At 28.8% G+C, this 20381-nt stretch overlaps 1 protein-coding gene across 1 annotated transcript in view; it reads right to left on the bottom strand.

Annotated features, from left to right (window-relative positions):
• The window catches only part of hth (Meis homeobox homothorax), a 221760-nt gene that overhangs the window by 175632 nt on the left and 25747 nt on the right, over positions 1-20381 (bottom strand). The window contains exons 4-5 of the mRNA XM_073961543.1: positions 6184-6234; positions 3303-3353 (exon numbers count right to left, since the gene is read on the bottom strand). Coding sequence (XP_073817644.1) covers positions 3303-3353; positions 6184-6234 — 102 coding nt within the window. The remainder of the gene's footprint in view (positions 1-3302; positions 3354-6183; positions 6235-20381) is intronic.

Genomic DNA, 20381 nt, shown 5'->3' with positions numbered 1-20381 from the left:
TGGAGATGTTGCTGTTGCAATTGTACAACTGCAGTGGACATAAGTAAATACTTGACTCATCGTCGTCATCATCTCCATCATGGCCATCCATGTCTGCACACAATGATGCTGTTACTGCCAAGATCTCCTTTTTCTTCTCCTACATGTCTCCTCAACATAAGAAAGAAACATAGCAAGCAAGATGCATCAGTCATTCAGTCAGACACTCACTTAGTCAGTCAAACAATTCTATATGAATACGTGAAATTTATGTATGTTTTCCTTTGCCAGATAAAACATCAGCAGCAGCAACAACAACCCAAGTGAAATTCCTTTAATTGCCATCATCATCAGCAGCAGCATCAGTATTGTAGTAGTTGTCATCTTGTTGCCTGTTGTTGTTGTTGCTGTTGTTGTATTTGGGTGGCATGTCAACTATTTGCAGGCACAAAATTATGTTGGCCATGTTTTGTGATAAGTTAATAAAACATAAAGCAAAATTATGACATAAATTACACGAAATATTTCACGAAAACAACAACAACAATAACAACTAATTGAGAAATTAATAAAACGCCACTAAAGATTTCCCGAAGGTACGTGTACTCACTAAATCCGATGATAATTGAATGATATAAACACAATAAAATGTGAACAAAAATTGTCAGGGAATTTTCAAAAGAAAAGCTTTAAAGCTTGATATTTTTGAAATAAAGTGAAAATCACAAGAGCTTCGGGAAATAAATTAGAACGAAAATTGGAAAATGCTTTGGAAGTATTGAGGCCCCTATAAATGCAATTTTGTTTATTTAGGCGCCATCTATACTTCATTGTTGCTTTCATTTCATTGGCGAAGTTGGCTGCAAATGATTGGAAACCTAAACCTGAACTATGGGAATAAAAAAAGGCTTTAATTCTGCCAAAGTAGCCTCTTTTAACCCTAAAACACAGACATTGTATTAGTTTTCTTTGAAGCGCCACCTACATTTCATTGCCGTTTTCATTTCATAAATGAAGTTGGCTGCAAATGATTGGAAGTTTTCTTCAAATAAGTTGTCTTAGGATGGATCTAATTCTTAAAGCTTTCTTCTTCCTGTTACATTGTAATGTGAAATTTATCTTTTTTCTTGGACTGATTTTGCAGCTGTTCTTTTTTTAAAGCAATTTCCTTTTGAACTGATAAAAATCAAAATTTACACACATTTCAACAATTTTCCTCTGTGTTTTTGTTGTTGTACAAAACTTAATGCAAATTTTGTTTCATTTTATTCTCATACTTAAAGCATCCGTTCCCCATAATGAATGAATAGTTGGTGTTTTTTTTTTGTTTTTGTTAAAGCAAATTAAATTAAATGCATTGACTCTGCATTGAAAATCCCCAAGAACCCCTCTGCTTATTTACATTATACAATCACTCACACGCTTGGTGTTTTACTGACTAGACGGCAGTTGTTGGTTGTAGGCACCATTTGGTCTCTAGACTATAACTAAAAATGGTATGGTAAATGGTGCTGCTCTACATTGTGTAGAATTGTTTTTTGTGCAACAATGTAAATCTAAACTCAGATTAAATCTAATATGGAATGTATTTTGAAAAATAACATCTAAAAAAATATATTTAATTTCTCAATGACCTTATAATGATTTCGAACAAATTTGGTAACCGGTTACTAAGCAACAACAAAAAATTTACATAATTACTTATTTAAGTAAATTAGCTAAGAAGAAAATTAAGGAAATCTAAGGCCAGCCAAGCATTACTAAACCATTGTTTCGAACAGAATTTAAACAAGAACTTACTTTAAAGTCCGCATTTATGCTTGGTTTCATTTTGGTTTAATTAATTTTTGTTGTTGAATTTTATTTAAACTCCACCTCCTCCACAACAAAAGAAAGTCAAAGCTTGGTTTATTAGGCGTAACGAATTTTCAGTACACTAAAACCTTTTGTTAATTTGTATATTAATTGGTTTTTTATTATTGTATACTTCCTTTTGAGTTAAATACATTTGGCGTAATAATTAAAACTTTGTGGCCAAGGTGCTAAAATGGCCATTAATGGGGGAGAGAATATGTCAAGTTTTAACAAAAATGTGGCTAATTTAAAATTAATTAGTAAATTAAGGAAACATAAAACATCAAGCAAATGGCTGAGAAAATTCCCAAAAAAAAAAATAAATAACAAAATAAATAAATCTAAAGGTAATTAAAGTGGAGGTGATGAGTTTGATTCAAAGACAACATGAAGTTGGCTGTGAATGAGAAGAAATAAAGTATAACTTTCCCGAAAACGATTTTGGGCTGCAAGTAGTGGTTTTGGGATTATGGTTACTTTGGCAAAGTTAAAGCTCATTGGGTCCCCAATAATTTCTTTCTTTATAGGAAAGCTCTACAGTGGCTCCTTAGGGCGTAAAAGTACATTGAATGGAATAACCTTTTATATTATGTACTATTGGAGACTTAATATTTAAAACTAATTTGTAAATTAAAGAAACATGCTAAATGGCTGAGAAAATTCTCAAAATTAATGTTTAGGGAATTAAAGCAGAGGTGATAAGTTGAATCAAAATAATATGAATTTGGCTGCGAATGCTTGGTAATTAAACAATCATTTGAAATATAGATGGCGTAGCAAAGAAATCCGTATATCTTTCCCGAAAGGGATTTTGGGGTGCAAGGAAGGGTTTTGGAGTTATGGTTACTTTGGCAAAATCACTGCTCCGGAGATCCCCAATATTTTACTACTTTAGAGGATAGCTCTACAATAACTCCTTGTGGAGTAAAAGTCAACCGGAAAAGATAGTATTTTAAAACATGTATTATCGTATGTTTAATATTTTAAATTAATTGATAAATTAAGGAAACATTTCACCAAATGGCTGAAAAAAATTCTCAAAACTAAATCTAAAGCTAAATAAAGCAGAGGTGATGCGTTTGCTTGTGAATTTTTGATATTTTTTCAATGAAATATAGATGGCGTGACGAATAAAATTTATAACGCATACCCGAAGGGCGTTTTGGGGTACAAAGAGTTATTTTAGAGTTGTGGTTCCTTTGGAAAAAACAAAGATCAGGGTGTCCCGATTATTTTACTTCTTTAGGGGAATGCTGTACAGTGGTTCCTTTCAACCCAAAAGTCTCTTGGATGGGTTGAATATTTTATAAGGAGAATTTTATTTATATTTTTTTTATTATTTTTTATATTTATTATTTATGATTTTTTTAAAAGAATATTATTTTCTGAGATTTCTATTACTTATTTAAGGCATTTTTCTTATTTTTTTTAATGAAAATCATATTAAAATAATTTTTTCCAATACTCACTTTTTCTAATTCTAAAAGGTGAAACCGAAGTACTTGTATTGCTTGCACCATCTGTAATGATATTAAAAAAATTGAATAAAATTATTAATTAATTTAAACATGACAGCAATCAAAAAATCGAAATATTTTACAACAACCTTGACCCTCAATGTAAATTATTTTATTTTGCATTTATTTCAATACAGGTCTTAACCAAAAAACCTGTTAATTAACATATCACACAGACATCACATTTAATTTTTATTTTATGGAGAAAATTCTGCTCTTTTTTGCCGCTTGTCAAAAAAAAAATATTAGACAGTTTTATGGGCCTATTTAGCACCAAACCTCAGGACATCACATAACAAAATGACAACTAAATTCCAAACTACAAATAATATACAAATGAAGCAAACATCCAGAACTGGGAAAAATATTATGGTTACAAAAGTCATAAAGTTTTGGTGGTTTGTTTCCTCTTTTTTTAAGATCCATAACTAAGAGTGTCATTAAAACACATTTGTTTACAAATCCTCGGGATGACACTTAAAAAGCAATGTATTCTTTTTTGAGAGTGTGTGTGGAAGGAAGTTTTATGGCCAAGAACCTGGCCAGCCAGCAAGTCATACAAAAATATTAAGTATGTGTTACTAAATTGTTGTTTGAGGCATTTTAAATATATCTGTATGAAAGGCACAACAACATCAAACATTTTTATACATATAATAAAAAAATACAGGACGGACCGACAGACATATGGACACCAACAAACACAACTAAATTACCCAACAACATACAGCAGCAGCAACAACACAGCAGCATTGCATTGCACATGATGTTTTTACGACAACAAAATGATTTATGAGTTAAAAGTACTTGTTATGAAAAAAGCGCAGGCGCAACGCATACCATAGAGAGAAAAGAGCAACAAAATGCTAGGAGAAGGAGTTGAACAAATGTCTATGATTTGGAAGGCAATGATTTGCCATGGTTTTCCAACAAACTACCTCTTAGTTACCAGACAGCCTGACAGTCTAACTGACTGACTGGCATTTATGTTTATACACTTGCTACAATTTAATGCATGTTCTTGGCCTTTAAATTGGTCATAAACTAATAATAATAAGCCATAAATGGGTTTTATGCTCAAAACAAAATGTGTATTATGATGTAAGAAGGAAGGCAAGCGAGTCAGGAAACATGGTTTAACTTTGATTGATAATTTTTTTATGGTTTTGTTGTAACAAATACCGTAAGAAAATTATAAAATACCATAATTTTATGATAATTAGATATGGAGAAAAAATTTGCATATTTTACTCCTACTCTCAAGACACTCTCTCCGTATTTATTACCTTAAACATTTAACTATAAAAATAACATCTTTCCTTTTTTGCGAAATTAAATCCCATCTTAGAAAGTAAACAACTTTGATAATTCTAATGATGTTGTTGTTGTTGCTGCTTTCATTGTAGATGATGATGATGATAATAGTGATAATGACGTTCGCTTAATAATAGCCAACAATCTTGTTGTGTATTATTTCATTTTAATGAATTTAAATCTTTTTTATATTCTTGTTTAACATTTAGTGTCGAAGATGTTGTTTTTGTTGTTGTTGTTGTTGCCTTTTTTGCAAAACGTCGTTATATAGTATGTGGGCTGTTTGCTGTTGCTGCTTTAGCATTTGAAAAAATAACACATATTTAATTTCAAAATCTTTTAAATGACATTGAACTTGTTGCTGTTTGATGTCGGATGGCGCTGTCGTTCGTTTATTCTGTGTTAAGACTCTCTTTCTCTTCAAGCTGGTTTTGTTGATGTTGTTATTGTTGTAGTATATATACGTTTAGAATAAAATGCTGGTTGTATTGTGGCTGCTGGTAATGATGATCATGATGATGATGCATCCCCCATATTTCAAATACAGTGGGGGCCAAGTGAAAAAATTCTAATTATAAAAAAAATCACTTCTGGGAAATTTTAGTTTTTTTGCTATAGAAGTGTTTTCTGGTTTGAATTATGTACAAATATGAAAGAAAAAATTGATTTGAAGCATAAATAAAAATTTCCCTTCAAGGGAAATTTTTGTTTTTAGTTAGTTTGGAGAAATTTTATATATATTTAGATTCTATATGAAAAATTAAATGATTTGGTGTCAAAAAATAAAAATTTCCCTTTTGGGAAATTTTTGGGGAAATTTTTGTTTTTGCTAGAAATGGGTATTTTAGTTTAAATTATATCAAAATATAAAGGAAAAACTTGTTTTGAAGTATAAATAAAAATTTCCCTTCGTGGGAAATTTTTGTTTTTAAATATTTTTGAGAATTTTTTATATATTAAAATTTTATGTGAAAAACTAAAAGATTTGACGTAAAAAAATAAAATTTCCCTTTTGCCAATTTTTTAGGTAAATGTTTGTTTTTATTAAAATTGCATTAAATTATTACATTGAAAATGATTAAAAAAAAATTGGGAAAACTGGATTTGAAGCATAAAAAATCCCAATTAGGGAAATTTGTGTTTTTGGGGATTTATGAAATTTGTTTAATTTTTAATATTTATTAAAAAATCTAGCTTTTGCAGCTTTTTTATTTTCTCAATTCTTCCCTAATACTAACACCTCACTGTTGTTTTCGCTCTCCCCCATTTCTCTCATCCCCCATTATTATTATTTTTATTTTCCATTACTCTATGTACTGTGTGACAAATTTATTTTAATTTTTTTCTATATTAAATTTAATTGAATTAAATTGTTTGAAATAAAAATGGCTGTGATTTGTGTGTGATGATGTTATTCTACACAAACGTTTTTTTTTGTTTATGATTTTTTTTTGGGTCAAGGTATATTGAATTTAAACAATTTGTAATAATTTGTTGTATATGGAAATATATTACTTACCAGTGAATCTACTTCGGGATCTGCTGTGTAATAGGGTTTTTGTGATCTGATCTGTAAGTAGAGAGAAAGAAAAAAGAGAAAATAAAATTTAGTAAAATGTATAAAAAAATACACAAATGCTCTTTTTTGTGGGACCACCCACAAGACAAAAATTAATACTAGGATTTCAAGGATTTACAAGGAAACGTAACAAAAATAGCTGATGATGCCCTGGTTTTCTTCAGGAACTACCTGTTCCAGTAACAAAAACATTTACCAAACCATGACTAATTCTTTTGGTTTAAACAATCTCTTGCACTTTGTTTTGGAAACAGTAACATTTTGTGTGTGTGTGTGTGTGACTGAATGTGCAAAGGATTAATTGTGTTGATATGCTAAGGCCATAATAAAAATTCAGGCGAAATCCCTATGTCTAGAGATAAGCATGCGACTCAGTGTCTCCGGTTCAGTTTTTTTGTTTCTGTTTTTGAAACAGAAATAACAAAATGATATTTTAACATATTTCCCATGAATGACTGTCTGACAGACTGATGATGATGGTTGGTTGGTGGTGACAGACAGACAGACATACACTTGATGTCATAAAACAACAATAAACCCTAGTGTATACAAAACAAATGATGTAGTAGACCAGTTTTGTGACATGCAAAAAAATACCTAAAATGTGATGATGACGACGACGACATAGTATTCGGCGACACTAGTAAAGCCACACACTTAGATAAAAATCACTAAAGCAATAAATAGATAAAATGCCACCTAGTAGTAGAAATAGTAATAATAGTTGTAGCTCGCAAGCTAAAGAACACCCAAACCGCCAAAACACAAAGCCACCACAAGAATCACAGGCAGCAAAACAAAGTAGAGTAATATTTTGTAGTGTTTGCTTGTTGTTGCTTTTTCAGCCAAAAATAACAATAACCAGCAAGCCAGCCAGAGCCAGCACCAGCTAGTGAAAGAATCCCCCAACTTCAAAAACATATGTGAGAGACTAATGATGGCCATAAATCATTAAAGGTGTATTCCACTAAATATTATTGTTTATAGGTATCTCTGGTGGGTACCCACCACAAGCGAGCAACCAAACCCCAAGCTATGGCAAAGCTTTGTAGAAAAAAAGGAAACAAAAAACCGCCAATACAACGTATACACGTTTATTGTGATTATTGTTATTATTTTCTTTCGCTCAATAACATTGTAACAAAAAAATAAAAAAATAAAATACTATTGAACTGAATTCAAAGTTTAAGACCAAGACAAAAATTATTGAAGAATACAAGAAGATGAAGAAACAACATCAATCATTGCTTGTTCTCCCTCCAAATTTTTTAGCCAAATTGCAGCAGTTGAGGGAGAACGAATGGCAACCAAGCAATTCAGCCACTCATCCAGCCAAGCCAACCAGTTAGTTAGCCATTGTGAGTAAACCATATTTGATTATAGGTTAGCAGTTAAAAACAAAACGAAAAACGAAATAACCCCCTTTAACCATAACAATTATAATAATATGGTAACAAAGTACATGAATGCAAATTCTAGGGGCCAATACTCTGGATAAGGCCTTCTCTTTCTAACTTGGTTTTTGTTTTGTTGCTTATGGGAATAAGAAAATATTATTGAAAAAATAAAAAAAAAAAATACTAAGGTATTGGAAAATAAAATGGTTTCCTTTAAGGGAGTAAAAATAAAGAAGAAAGAGGTAATTGGAAAAGGAAAGACAAATAATATTTTGAAAGCAAAGCAAATAATAATCAGGAAAAGAATACATTAAAACACATTTTTTTGGGAAATGAAAATTTTAAAATAATTGTCAATATTTATAATTTGTTGTCCATTTTTCAAAAACTTCAAAAAATAATTCTTTTGAAAAAATATTGAAAAATATTTAAAAATAATGAAAAAAAATAATTAAAAATAATAAATAAATAATATAAAAAATAATAAATAAATAAAAAATATATGCAAGTGAATTGGGAAAAATTAAAAAAATATTTTTTTTTGTTGTTATTTTTTAAATTTTATATGATCGCTTTGAATACAATCTACTTATTTTTAATATTTTGTCAATATTACTATTTTCTATTTTATTTTTTAATATGTTATTGCAAATATTTTAAAATAATTGCCAATATGTATAATTTTTTGTCCATTTTTTCAAAAATCTCAAAAAAAATATTTTTTTGAAAAATTATTGAAATAATTTTCATTATTTCATGATTTATTTATTATTTTTTATATTATTTATTTATTATTTTTATATACTTTTTTTATTATTTTTATATTGTTTTGAATACAATTTTCCTATTTTTTTAATATTTTGTCAATGCTTAAATTTTTTATTTTATTTTTTAATATATTACTGCAATTTTTTTTATTATTTTTTATTTATTATTTTTTATTTTTATTTTCAATTTTTCTTATTAATTATGTTTTATTTTTTCTAGATTAGTTGCAAGTATCTTTATTTTTTATACTATTTATTTCATATTATTTGTTGTGTTTTATATTTTTTTTCTTTTTTTTTGTCAATTTACTATTGCAAATATTTGATTTATTATTTTTCATAGTATTTATTTATTATTTTATTTTCAATTTTATTTATTATTTTTTTATTTTTTTTAAATCAATTGTAAATATTTTTTATTTAATTATTTACTATTTTTTATTTTATTTTTTAATATATTATTTACTTTATTTTTTAATTATTATTTTTTAATATATTATATTATTTATTTATTATTTTTATATTACTTTTTAATATTTAATACTTATTTATTATTTTTAATTTTATTTATTATTTTTTATTTTTTCTACATTTTTTATTTTTTATTATTTATTTATTTATTTATTTATTTATTTATTTATTTAGGTATTTATTTATTTATTTATTTATTTATTTATTTATTTATTTATTTATTTATTTATTTATTTATTTATTTATTTATTTATTTATTTATTTATTTATTTATTTATTTATTTATTTATTTATTTATTTATTTATTTATTTATTTATTTACTATTTTTTATTTTATTTTTTAATATATTATTGCAAATAATTTTTTTAATATTTTTAATATTATTTATTTATTATTTTTATATTATTTTTTATTTTTATTTTCAATTTTTCTTATCAATTATTTTTTAATTTTTTCTAAATTGCAAATATTTTTTTTATTTTTATACCATTTTTTCATATTATTTTTTGTATTTTATATTATTTTATTATTATTTTCTTATTTTTTTCAATTTATTATTGCAAATTTTTTTTTTATTATTTCCCATATTATTTATTTATTATTTTATTTTCTATTTTATTTTTTATTTTTTCTAATTCAATTGCAAATATTTTTTTATTTAGTTTTTATTTTCATATAATTTGTTATACTATTTTTATATTATTATTTTTTATACTATTTTTTATACTTTATATTACTTTTATTATATTTCATATAATATTTCCATTTTTATATTATAATGTGCAATAACTTTTTATTTTAATATTTTTTCAGTATTCTTTTTATATATTTTTTCTAAAATATAAATTATTTTTATACTATTTTTTCATAATATTTTTTTTGTATTTTATATTATTTTATTAATTTTTTTTTATTTTTTCAATTTATTATTGCAAATATTTTTTTTATTATTTTTCATATTATTTATTTATTATTTTATTTTTAATTTTATTTATTATTTTTTATTTTTTCTAATTCAATTGTAAATATTTTTATTTATTTTTTATTTTCATATTATTTTTTATTAATTTTTTTATACATATAATTTTTTTATATTTTACATTACTTTTATTATCTTTCATATAATATTTTCATTTTTATATTATAATGTGCAATAACTTTTTATTTTCAATATTTTTTATAAATTATTTTTTATACATTTTTCCAAATTCTCATTTGCAAATATTTATATTTTGAGTTTATTATTTATTTTTTTTATTTAATTTCTTTACTATTTTCCCTCAATTTCATGTTGCCACGATTTTACCCCAAGTATTCCATTTGTTGTTGTTGTTACTGTTCCTCCTCTTCTTCTTCTTCATCTCCTCTAGAGGTTTTTAAAAATACATAAATCATTTTAACAAGTAAATTCACAGCATGAGACATTTGTGCCACAAGAAAAAAATATAGATCTCTTGTCGGCAATGCTAATGCTCTCTCTGCTTCTCTATAAATAAATTACACATGGAGCGAGCGAACGAGGAAAAGAGGAAAGAAGAAAAAGCAAAATCACAACAAAATACTCTCTTCAAATTGTTGCTTGATTAGAAATTTGTTTGGTTACAAATTCGAAAAAAATCAAGGAAAACTTAAAATAGAGGGAAAAAAGGTTTGCTTCGCAACATGTTGCGGAATGGGTGAAATGTTGCTAAGCAAAAATAAGAAAGCAGGAATTAAAAAAATATCATATTGTGGAGAGGAAAAGAGAACATTTTGAAATATAGGGAATTGGTTCGAAAGGGAAGTAATAAATAAATATTTATTTTGGCAACATGTTGAGATATGGAGAGCAACATGTTGCCAAGGCTGTATAATCTTAATTAAATAATATTTTTAAAGGGAAATTTCAGTTTTCAATCCACAAATGCCACAAAATAATTAAATTAAAAAATGGAAATTATTAAAAATATTTTTTTTGTGACTAATTATGGCACAGGTCTCCGAAATTTAAATATTAATTTTAATTATGTGTTCTTTTCTTTTTTTGGAAAATAGCTATTTCCCCTTATCTTATCTCAGGTTGTGTAATAATTCTTGTCTTGTCTATGTTTTGTTTTTTGTTTATTATTTATTTATTAAACCATGTTCTACTACCGGATGTTTGAGGAATTTCATTGTCGTTTTCATTGTTTCGCATTTTATCAAAAATCCCTTTTACAAATATTTGTTAAAAGAATTTTCATTCATTTGGTTTGAAGATTATCAAAAAATATGTATAACAAAGATTGGGTGACAGTGAAAGTGAAGTACACACAAAATGATCTTAAGTCTATATAACTGCCAAGAAACCCAAATCTCTGTTGTTAATAAATATTGACACTTTGCAGCCATGTCATGGTTTTGGTTACACAAAAATTATCATTTTGGAAAGAAAAATTATGAAAACACAATTTTTATGGTAGCCTAATGTTTAACTAATATTGTTTGATTGCTGTTTTGTTTTTTGTTTTTTTGTCTACTGTCTAGTGTCGCGTCTGTTGAAAATATCTGTGATGAAGGTGGTAGATAGGTAACAGCAGCAACAGTAACAGCAATTGCTTCAAGTGTTGTAAAGATAATGGAGGACAGAGTAAATAATAACCACTCATAATATAACACATGTTTTTTTGTTTTGTTTTGACTATGGCTAGGTAGGTATGTGTTCATTCACATAATGCAACAATGCTTTAAATAAATATTACAACAAGAAATTATTACAATTATTGGGGTATTCTGCTGTTGTTGTTGCTGCTGCACTGTTTTGGAAAGCTCCAAATGTTGCTGGCTACCCTTCAGCAGTTAACTATTTCCAGGCGCACCACCACTTGTTATCTTTATGATTTTGATATTACTTGGCTGGCTGGCTGGTTGGTGGTACTGTTAGCATAGGCCTAACCTATCTTAGGTTTGTTGGGTGGGGAGTAGGGGACCTAATACCTACATATGTATGTTGGCTGTAGCTGACCATAAACCCAGGGCCATAAACATGTAATCATGACGCTGATGATGATGATACCCTGCAGTTTGAAATTTTACACTTAACAAAATAATGTTTAGATTCTAGATTTTTGGTAAGCGTTTGTTTTTTTTATAGATAACATTTTGCCTGTTTCGTTTTTTTTTTGGGGAGTGTGTGCTGCTCTAGTTAGTTAAACAATCAAGGTAATCTTTTTTTAGATTTTAGATTTTTTCACTTGCCACTTTTTTCCACTTCTTTGGTTTGTGTAATCAAATATCTTTATAAAGATAAACACAAAAGATAGTGTTATGGTGGGTATTGGGAAAGAATAGCGGAGAGGCGCCAGCTAGGCGACAAAATCTTTTTGCTGCTGCTACCAGTTCTTTGGAGAAATCCAACAGAAGTTAAGTAGCCAAGAATGGGAATTGAAACAAATAGCAAATCTTATCTCATTGGGGGCTAATCACGTGAGAATATTAAGGTTAATTGATTGAATCATACCCAATGAAATTTTAAACAAATCATAAGAGCCTCTAATTGTGGAGCAAAACACAAGTTAATAATTTGTTTTTTTTTTTGTATTATATGACGGGGGCAATTATTGACACTATTATTATGGCAGAGCAATAAAAGAAAAAAAAAACAACTAAAGAGGAGAAGGTGCGAAATCACAAGGAAAATTATTAGTATTTGCTTTGAAAAACTATAAATAGTAACCTGCAAAGTTAGCGCAGCAGCAAACTACAAACAATAATAATACCAGTAGTTGAAAATTGTGTTATAAAGTTCTGCTTGTTATTCGCTACTGTCTGGTAGACGCAACAAACCAACCCGATCCGACCAGTCGTCATCTAGCCCAGTGACTTTACCATTCAATATCTCTGTCTATAAACATTATAACAGAAACGCAATATAAAATACAATTTTATAGTGTTGTGATTTGCCATGTGCCTAACGTTGGGGTTTTTTTTAAGATTTATGAAAATTTATGATGGCCTTATATTCGTTGTGAGGAGGTATTATAAAAACAAAACCGAATGAAAATGGAACCTTATATCAAATGTGTTAAAACTGCAAGCTTTGAGGGATACACGAAATAAAATCAAAGTTAAGTAATGGGTGTATTTATACTATCATCAGGAAGCTTGTTCTTTTTTTTTTTTGCTCAAACTCCAATACAAATAAAATGTATATAAATTATAGTTTTGTCAAATTAACCTTTAATCAAGTAATTTGTCATAACTGCTCACAGTGTCTGGCTGGCTGGTGAGCAGGTAATGCGTCAAGTCTTAAACAAAATCTATAACATGTTGTTGTTGCTGTTGTTGTTAATATAAAATGCATTAAATCATAATGTTTTGGTTAAACGACAGACATCTACAGCAAAACTAAGAAAAATAATAAATTATTGCATTTAGTTTAAATGTGTGTGAAAATGTTTGTGTGTGTGTGTGGCTTTGTAATAAATCATATTTTTATAATTAAACCAAACATAAATATCATTCACACATATCCAAAACTGGTGAAAAGGTAATTTTTCATCATAAAACAACTAAATTATTATGTTTGGAAATCATATTTCATTAAAAAAGAGGCAAAACATGTTGCAAAGCGAGTTTTAGACACATATTTCAACTTGCAACATGTTGCTAAGAGGGGGAAAAATGAAAAAAAAACTGTATTAGATGCTTATGAAGTTCTAAATTGAAGATATAAAGCTATAAAAGAAAATGAGAAACAAAAATATGTTGCATAGAGGTGTACAGCAACATGTTGCAGAAGGAATTTAGTGATGATTTCACACCCAAACGTCCACCAGGATCCAGAAAATCTCATTTTTGAGGCTTAATAGAAATCAAACCATTTTGGAAATTACATGGAAAGGGAACTATCCAAAAATAAGACATATTGTCTACCAGCAACATGTTGCAGAAAAAACTTTTTGGTGTCTTTAACTTGAAGTACTACTGTAGTCCACATTTCCTCATTTTAGAAGCTAAATAAATATAAACATCGGAATTGAAAGATATAAAAGAACCATAGCCCCATATGCATGGCGAAATTTGCTTTGCTCTGCTTTGTTGCAGAGGATTCCATTTTATGTTTCTAACTCAAAAATTACTGTTTTGGAGCTTAAATAAATATATAGAGCCTTAATCCGTTTAAATGTAGGGCTTTAAAATCCTATCAAAACATAATTTTCCAAAAATATGGTCTACACACTGCCAGCAACATGTTGCAGTAGAAACTTTCTAGGACTTTTAGCTTTAACCAGCCACTGAACTCAATATAACCTCATTTGGGAAGATATGTAAATAAAAAATACAAAACTGAATGATGTGGAAGAGCGTTAGCCACATATGTATCGAGAATGTGCTTTAGCAACATGTTGCAAAGGAATCTTTTTTATGTTTCTAACTAAAAATTGGCTACCTTAGAGCCTATAGAAAGTTGTTTTATATTAAATAAAATATTTTAATATTATTATTTTGATTTCGAGACTGTATGTTCTCCCCCAAATTAATTTAATTCCAAAAAAAAAATGCTCCACATTTCCCTTAGAACATTGCCAGCAATCTGTGGCCATACCCCAAACAATTAATACAATATCAATGTATGCTGTCTGTTTTTTGGTGGGGATATGTGGGGCATGGAAATTTAAATTCAAAATGTTTTCTTTTTTTGGTGGGAATTATAAACAAAAATACAAATTGTGAGAAATACAAATTTTCAATTAAAATAAACACACACGTGTTTTTCGACCCCAAATCAATCACCACACATGGAAAATAATTTGATTAGAAAAAAAAACTAATATTGGAAACTAAATAATATTTAATAAAATAATTATGTATTACGAAAAAAAATCAAATGGAGCAAAGTCCAATTATTTAAAAGAAAAACGAAAAATTATTTGTTTGAAAATTCATTTGATTTCATATCAAATAAACAAAATCAAAAAAACATGAAAATTTTGACAAATCATCTTACACCTGGAAATGGTTGCATATTTAGAATAATAATCAACTTGAAAAGCAAATGCGCAATTTCTTTTAACTACTGCAACACTGTTGCATATGTTGGTCATTTTTAGAATCCCCCTACCCCTGAAATATAATTTTTATTTCGTAATAAAAGAACAAAAAATTATTTTTTGGTACCTTTTTTGTGTGCCAGCAAACAATGGCATTTAAATATTGCTCTTTTTAACGGTTCCACAAGGCAAAACAAAAGAAACGAAAAAAAAACGTAACACGTTTAAAGGAATCCTAAAGGTAGCTTCTATTTGATTGTTGTTGTTGTTGTTGTTTAAAAAAGAACAATACCCATGCTATGTTTTAAGGAAATTCAAAACCTTTGGGTTAAGGGTTGAGATTTCAAAAAAGGGAATGAAAGGCATTTATGAAAGATTTAAAAATCCTGAACTCATTTTTTCTTCTTCTTTCAAACATTTGACAAAAGCAGCAGAAGACACACAAATCAACAAACAAAGAAATTGTTGCTTAAACACAAAAGAGATTAAAACCTTTTTTGCCAAAAAAGGAAGGAATGTTGAAACAACGCATTAAATGAAACGATCATCACAATGATCAGTTGTCCGGTTCCCCCTCCCCAACCCCTATTTATAGTTGGAAGATTTGTGTGAATGTGATGATGACGAGGATGGTACCTGCTTTAAAGGCAAAACAACAGCAGAAAAAAACTGAAATAAATTCTCATTTCAATTTCTGTTGAAATTTATATAAATGTTCTATACGACCTTATAACATTTTCAAAATACTAAATTTGTTTTTTATTGTTGTTTTCTTTAGAGGTTTTTTGTTTGTAAAGCCGAAAAAATGAAATGAAGGAAAGGAATGTTAATGAGAAAATCCAATTTAAAATTGTTGCAACATTGAATAAAGAACAAAGATTGATTGTTAATTGTCAGAATATATGGGTTTTGAAAATTACTTTGTAGCTAAATGGGGTGTGGGAGGAAGTTACACAACAAACAATAAATTTCATTTAGTTTTAAATAAAGAACAATTTGTTTGTTGCAGCAACATGTTGCCAAAAGGAATTTAATGAAAAGTTTGCAGAAGGGTACAGATCCATTGAAGAGGTGAAATATAATGAAAAGGTAATGGGAATTGATTGCAATTATATCGTTCAAAGGCATTCCAAAACCCATGAAGACAAGTCGTTGGCAACATGTTGCCAAACAAGACAAGACTAGTCTCCAAAATGAACCTAAAGCCTAACGTATTGAGTATTTGCTCTTAAAATTTCAGAAGGAAAGACATGAATGCTCAGCTATATGAAATTTTAAAAATTAATGGGAGATTTTGTGTGGCAACATGTTGCCAAAAAAATCTCAGAAACCAAAATTAGGATATTAATAAACAAGAATATGTCTTAAGCCATAAAAAACAATTCTTCAAAAAGAAAATCTATGCAAAATCTCAATCATTCTGTTTTGAGACTAATTTTTGTTTATGCAATATTTCTTGTGTTTCGGCAACATGTTGCCAAATTCCAATCTATGTCATTTGGCTATTTAAAATTTGGGAAAATTATAATTGGGCAGGCAAATGGCCCTTAAAAGGGAAAAATGCTAAGTAAAGCCCAAAACTAGTTTACGATTGGGTACAGAATGTAAAATGCTTCAGCAACATGTTGCCAAAGACTAATTCAAGTCATTTGGCTACTTAAATTATGAGAAAAAAAATTTAATTTCGCAGGGAAAGGACCCAGTAAGTGGAGCATGATCAGATCGAAAATATTTTCTTTTAAAAGAAGTATTTAAAATGTTTCAGCAACATGTTGCCAAAGACTAATTCAAGTCATCTGACTACATAAAATATGCGAAAATTTTCTAATTTCGTAGGGAAAGGATCCAGGAAGTGGAGCAAAATCAGATCGAAAATATTTCCTTCCAAAGAAGTATTTGAAATGTTTCAGCAACATGTTGCCAAACACTAATTCATGTCATCTGAATACTTAAAATATGCGAACAAATTCTAGTTTCGTAGGGGAAGTGCCAAGGAAGGGGAACATGATCAGATCGAAAATATTTCCTTCCAAAGAAGTATTTGAAATGTTTCAGCAACATGTTGCCAGAGACTAATCTAAGCTTTTTGTCACTTTAAAATGTGGCTAAGCCCTCTCTTGACCAATGACGCACTTGCAACTCCCTTTTCATTGAATTTCTGTTTGATTTCCATATTATTATTTCAATATGTTTTGAAAATTGTTCTTAATTTCTTAAGAATTAAAAAAAACATTCAAAATCTCAATTTACTGTAAAGATTATCTCTTTAAAAAACAGAAATTGTTCCTTTAGCACTCACTTCGCTGCATCATTACTGAGGGTCCATTTATTATTGTCTCCATGTGCTGGAATGACTGAGTGACTGGCTTGGCTTGTTATTTTTATGACATAACCATATGTTTAGCACTTGGCGCGAGAAGAAGATTTTTGTGTTGTTGTTTTTGCTGTTCTTATAATTTCTTTTAAAAATTGTGTTAAACGATCTGCAGAACCAGAAACTACATTAATAAACGAGACTTAAGCAGCAGACAGACCAGACAAATTAAGAAAAATACAACAAAAACCAGGCAGGGATGGTTGGCTGGTTGGTTCGGATCAAGTGGAGGGTTTCCTAATTTAACTACTAAACCAGATGTATTAAATATGTTGTTTTTCGAAAAGACAATTCAAGATGCTCTTCTAATTATATTTGATTGTGTCCAAAATAACAATTTATTTTTGGTAAAGAGGGAAGTGGGTGTAGAACGGGATCTCTTGTCATTTAAATAATTTACGATATTTCAAAAACATTAAACTGCATTCCAGACATTTATGCATCATTTTAAGAAGGCACATCATCATCATCATTATCGTCAAAATGATTTGATATAAAACGATGATCATGGTGATCATGCTGCCCATGATTCAAGTTGCTAATGTTAAAGTGACTTATAGCCTCAATGGATTGACTGTCTGCCCATTAAAGTTTAAGAAAAAAGTATTTAAAAGTAAAACGTAAAACCTCATGCAACTATTTTTATGAAATATTTTGTTTCTGTAGCCCGGCACAAGATGAAGAAGACGAAGAAGAAGCAGCAAAAGCAGAAGTGCACCACTGCATGCATCAAGAGTTTATGGAGTTAAAGTAGTGCGCGCGCGAAAATGCATTAAATAAACCATCATTTCAGGCACCTCATCATCAGGCAGCAGGGCCAGCCACCACTAAACATAATGTGGTGTTATTGGATTTCTCCATTTCTTGCTTTTCTTTTTTTAATTTTTGCATGGCCATAAAAACACTTGGCAATGTTTTTTAGTGGATATTTTTTGCCACATAAATTTCATCTGTTTTTAAAAACATTATAATGTTTTGTTGGCATTTAGCATAGAGATTTCCTCCCCAAACGAAAAAAGGAAACTGATGATTTTATTTAGGCATCATTGAAAATTTTGACATGTTGTGAAATTTATCAACTTCTGCAACAAATTTTCCCCATTAAGAAAAAAACAAAAATGTTAAATTAACACAAAAAAATATTCTAATAAATTAATTGGCATTTCTCTTTTTATAGGAAAACGAAAATCACATTTTAAAACTAAAAATAAAATTTGTTAAAATAAAATTTATTTTTTGTTTGTGTTTTTTTTTTTTTTGAAAATAAAAAGCTGTCGATTCTTGAAAAAAATACGTATAAAAATATACAAATCTAAAAAAATAATGGCAATGGTTTTGGGTTTTGTTGTTGTAGCTGGCATGACACAATGTCTGTCTGTCTGCCAGGCCGAGTGGTGTTAGCTTTACTAATGATGCAGCTAAAAAAATGCTTTATTTTAAAATGATATTTTTAAAATTCATGAGAGAAATCAAGAGATTAAAATCATCATCATCATCATCAAGAACAAGCAACATCTTCTTCTTCTTCGCCTTGTGGTTCTTTCGTCAAATGGAACATTGTCGTGAATGATGCTCATCATATGCATGTTTAGTGCATCATATTCTAAGGAGAATGCTGAAAATAGGCAGTCAGTCATAAAGATTTTCGTTTTCAGTTTTTATTTTGTTCTTTCTTTGTGGAGACACATTGTATTTATAATGCAACACATTAGCCACTGAAGAGATATGCCGATCATTTTGTTGTTGTTGTTGTTATTTGCCTCCTCTGCCAAGAGTGTTAAGAATTTTTCAGCCTCAATTATTATTAACACCACTTGGCGTAAAATCAAAATCCATTGGATTTTCTGGGATTGGACTTAATGGGTTAATCTATAGAATATAATGATGAGGGTGCCTTTTCGGTAATGATGGTACTGGTGGTGTTGGTGGGGTGATCATATGTTGAAATCGGTTTGTAGCTTCATATTTTTTCCCCATTTTTTTTAAAGTGAATGTTAATATGATTGTCGAATACCACCACCACACAACACAAAGAAACAGCCAGCCAAAACATTAAATACAAAGAAAACATAGTTGAATAAAAAGACGAAACAAACGAAAAAAGAACTTTAAATGACGTCGTCGTTTTGGCTGTTTTGTGGCGATGATTAATGAAGTGCCAGAAAATAAAGATCATCATTATTGTAAGATATTTAAAGCATAGAGTGTAGTGTGTACATACACACCGACAGACAGAGAAACACATATGCCAAAAAGGAAACTGGTACAAGAACAACAGCAACAACAAAAATCGAATATAAAACTAACTTAAGTGATTCACTTGTGTTTATGCCCTCATCATTTTATGAAAAAAAACTCATAAGAAACAAATTTAGAGGCTAAAGTTAGGGTAGCCAATAAAGAAAATTTAAGAAAAGAAACTCATTTTCATGTTTCGAAGCGGAAAATTGGAAGTTTGGCAACAAAAAAGGTTGCAGCAACATGTTGTCAAAGAAGCTACCGAGATTTTAGAAGATTTTAGTGATCCACAACTTGATAGACAAGGTCTCAATAATGTGATAGATGAAATTGTAAATACATCTATGAAGATTTTGTTGCAGCAACATGTTGCCAAAGAAGTTACCGAGATTGTAGAAGATTTTAGTGATCCACAACTTGATAGACAAGGTCTCAATAATGTAATAGATGAAATTGTAAATAAATCTATGAAGATTTTGTTGCAGCAACATGTTGCACAAGGAGAAGATTTGTGTCAGAGGGCTATATAGCCATCCAAGAGGCCAAATGTGGGTAGACAGTAATGAAAATTTAAGAAAAAAACTCAATTTCATGTTTTTGGAAAGATCATTGGAAGTTTGGCAACAAAAAATGTTGCAACAACATGTTGCAAAAGAAGCTTCCGGGATTGAGGAAAATCATATTGATCTACAACTTGATAGACAAGGTCTCTTTAATTTTGTACAAATAATTTTCTATAAATATCGTAGGATTTTATTGCAGCAACATGTTGCAAAAGGTTCATCTTTGTTGCAGAAGTCTACATAGGCCCTTAAGAGGCTAAATTCGGGTAGATAGTAATGAAAATACAAAAAAGGCATTCTCGTGTTTATGTAATGG

Source organism: Musca autumnalis, unplaced genomic scaffold (assembly GCF_047663935.1).
Source record: "Musca autumnalis isolate F117 unplaced genomic scaffold, ASM4766393v1 scaffold_1, whole genome shotgun sequence".
Lineage (NCBI taxonomy): Eukaryota > Metazoa > Arthropoda > Insecta > Diptera > Muscidae > Musca > Musca autumnalis.
This window is presented reverse-complemented; position numbering and strand designations above follow the sequence as displayed.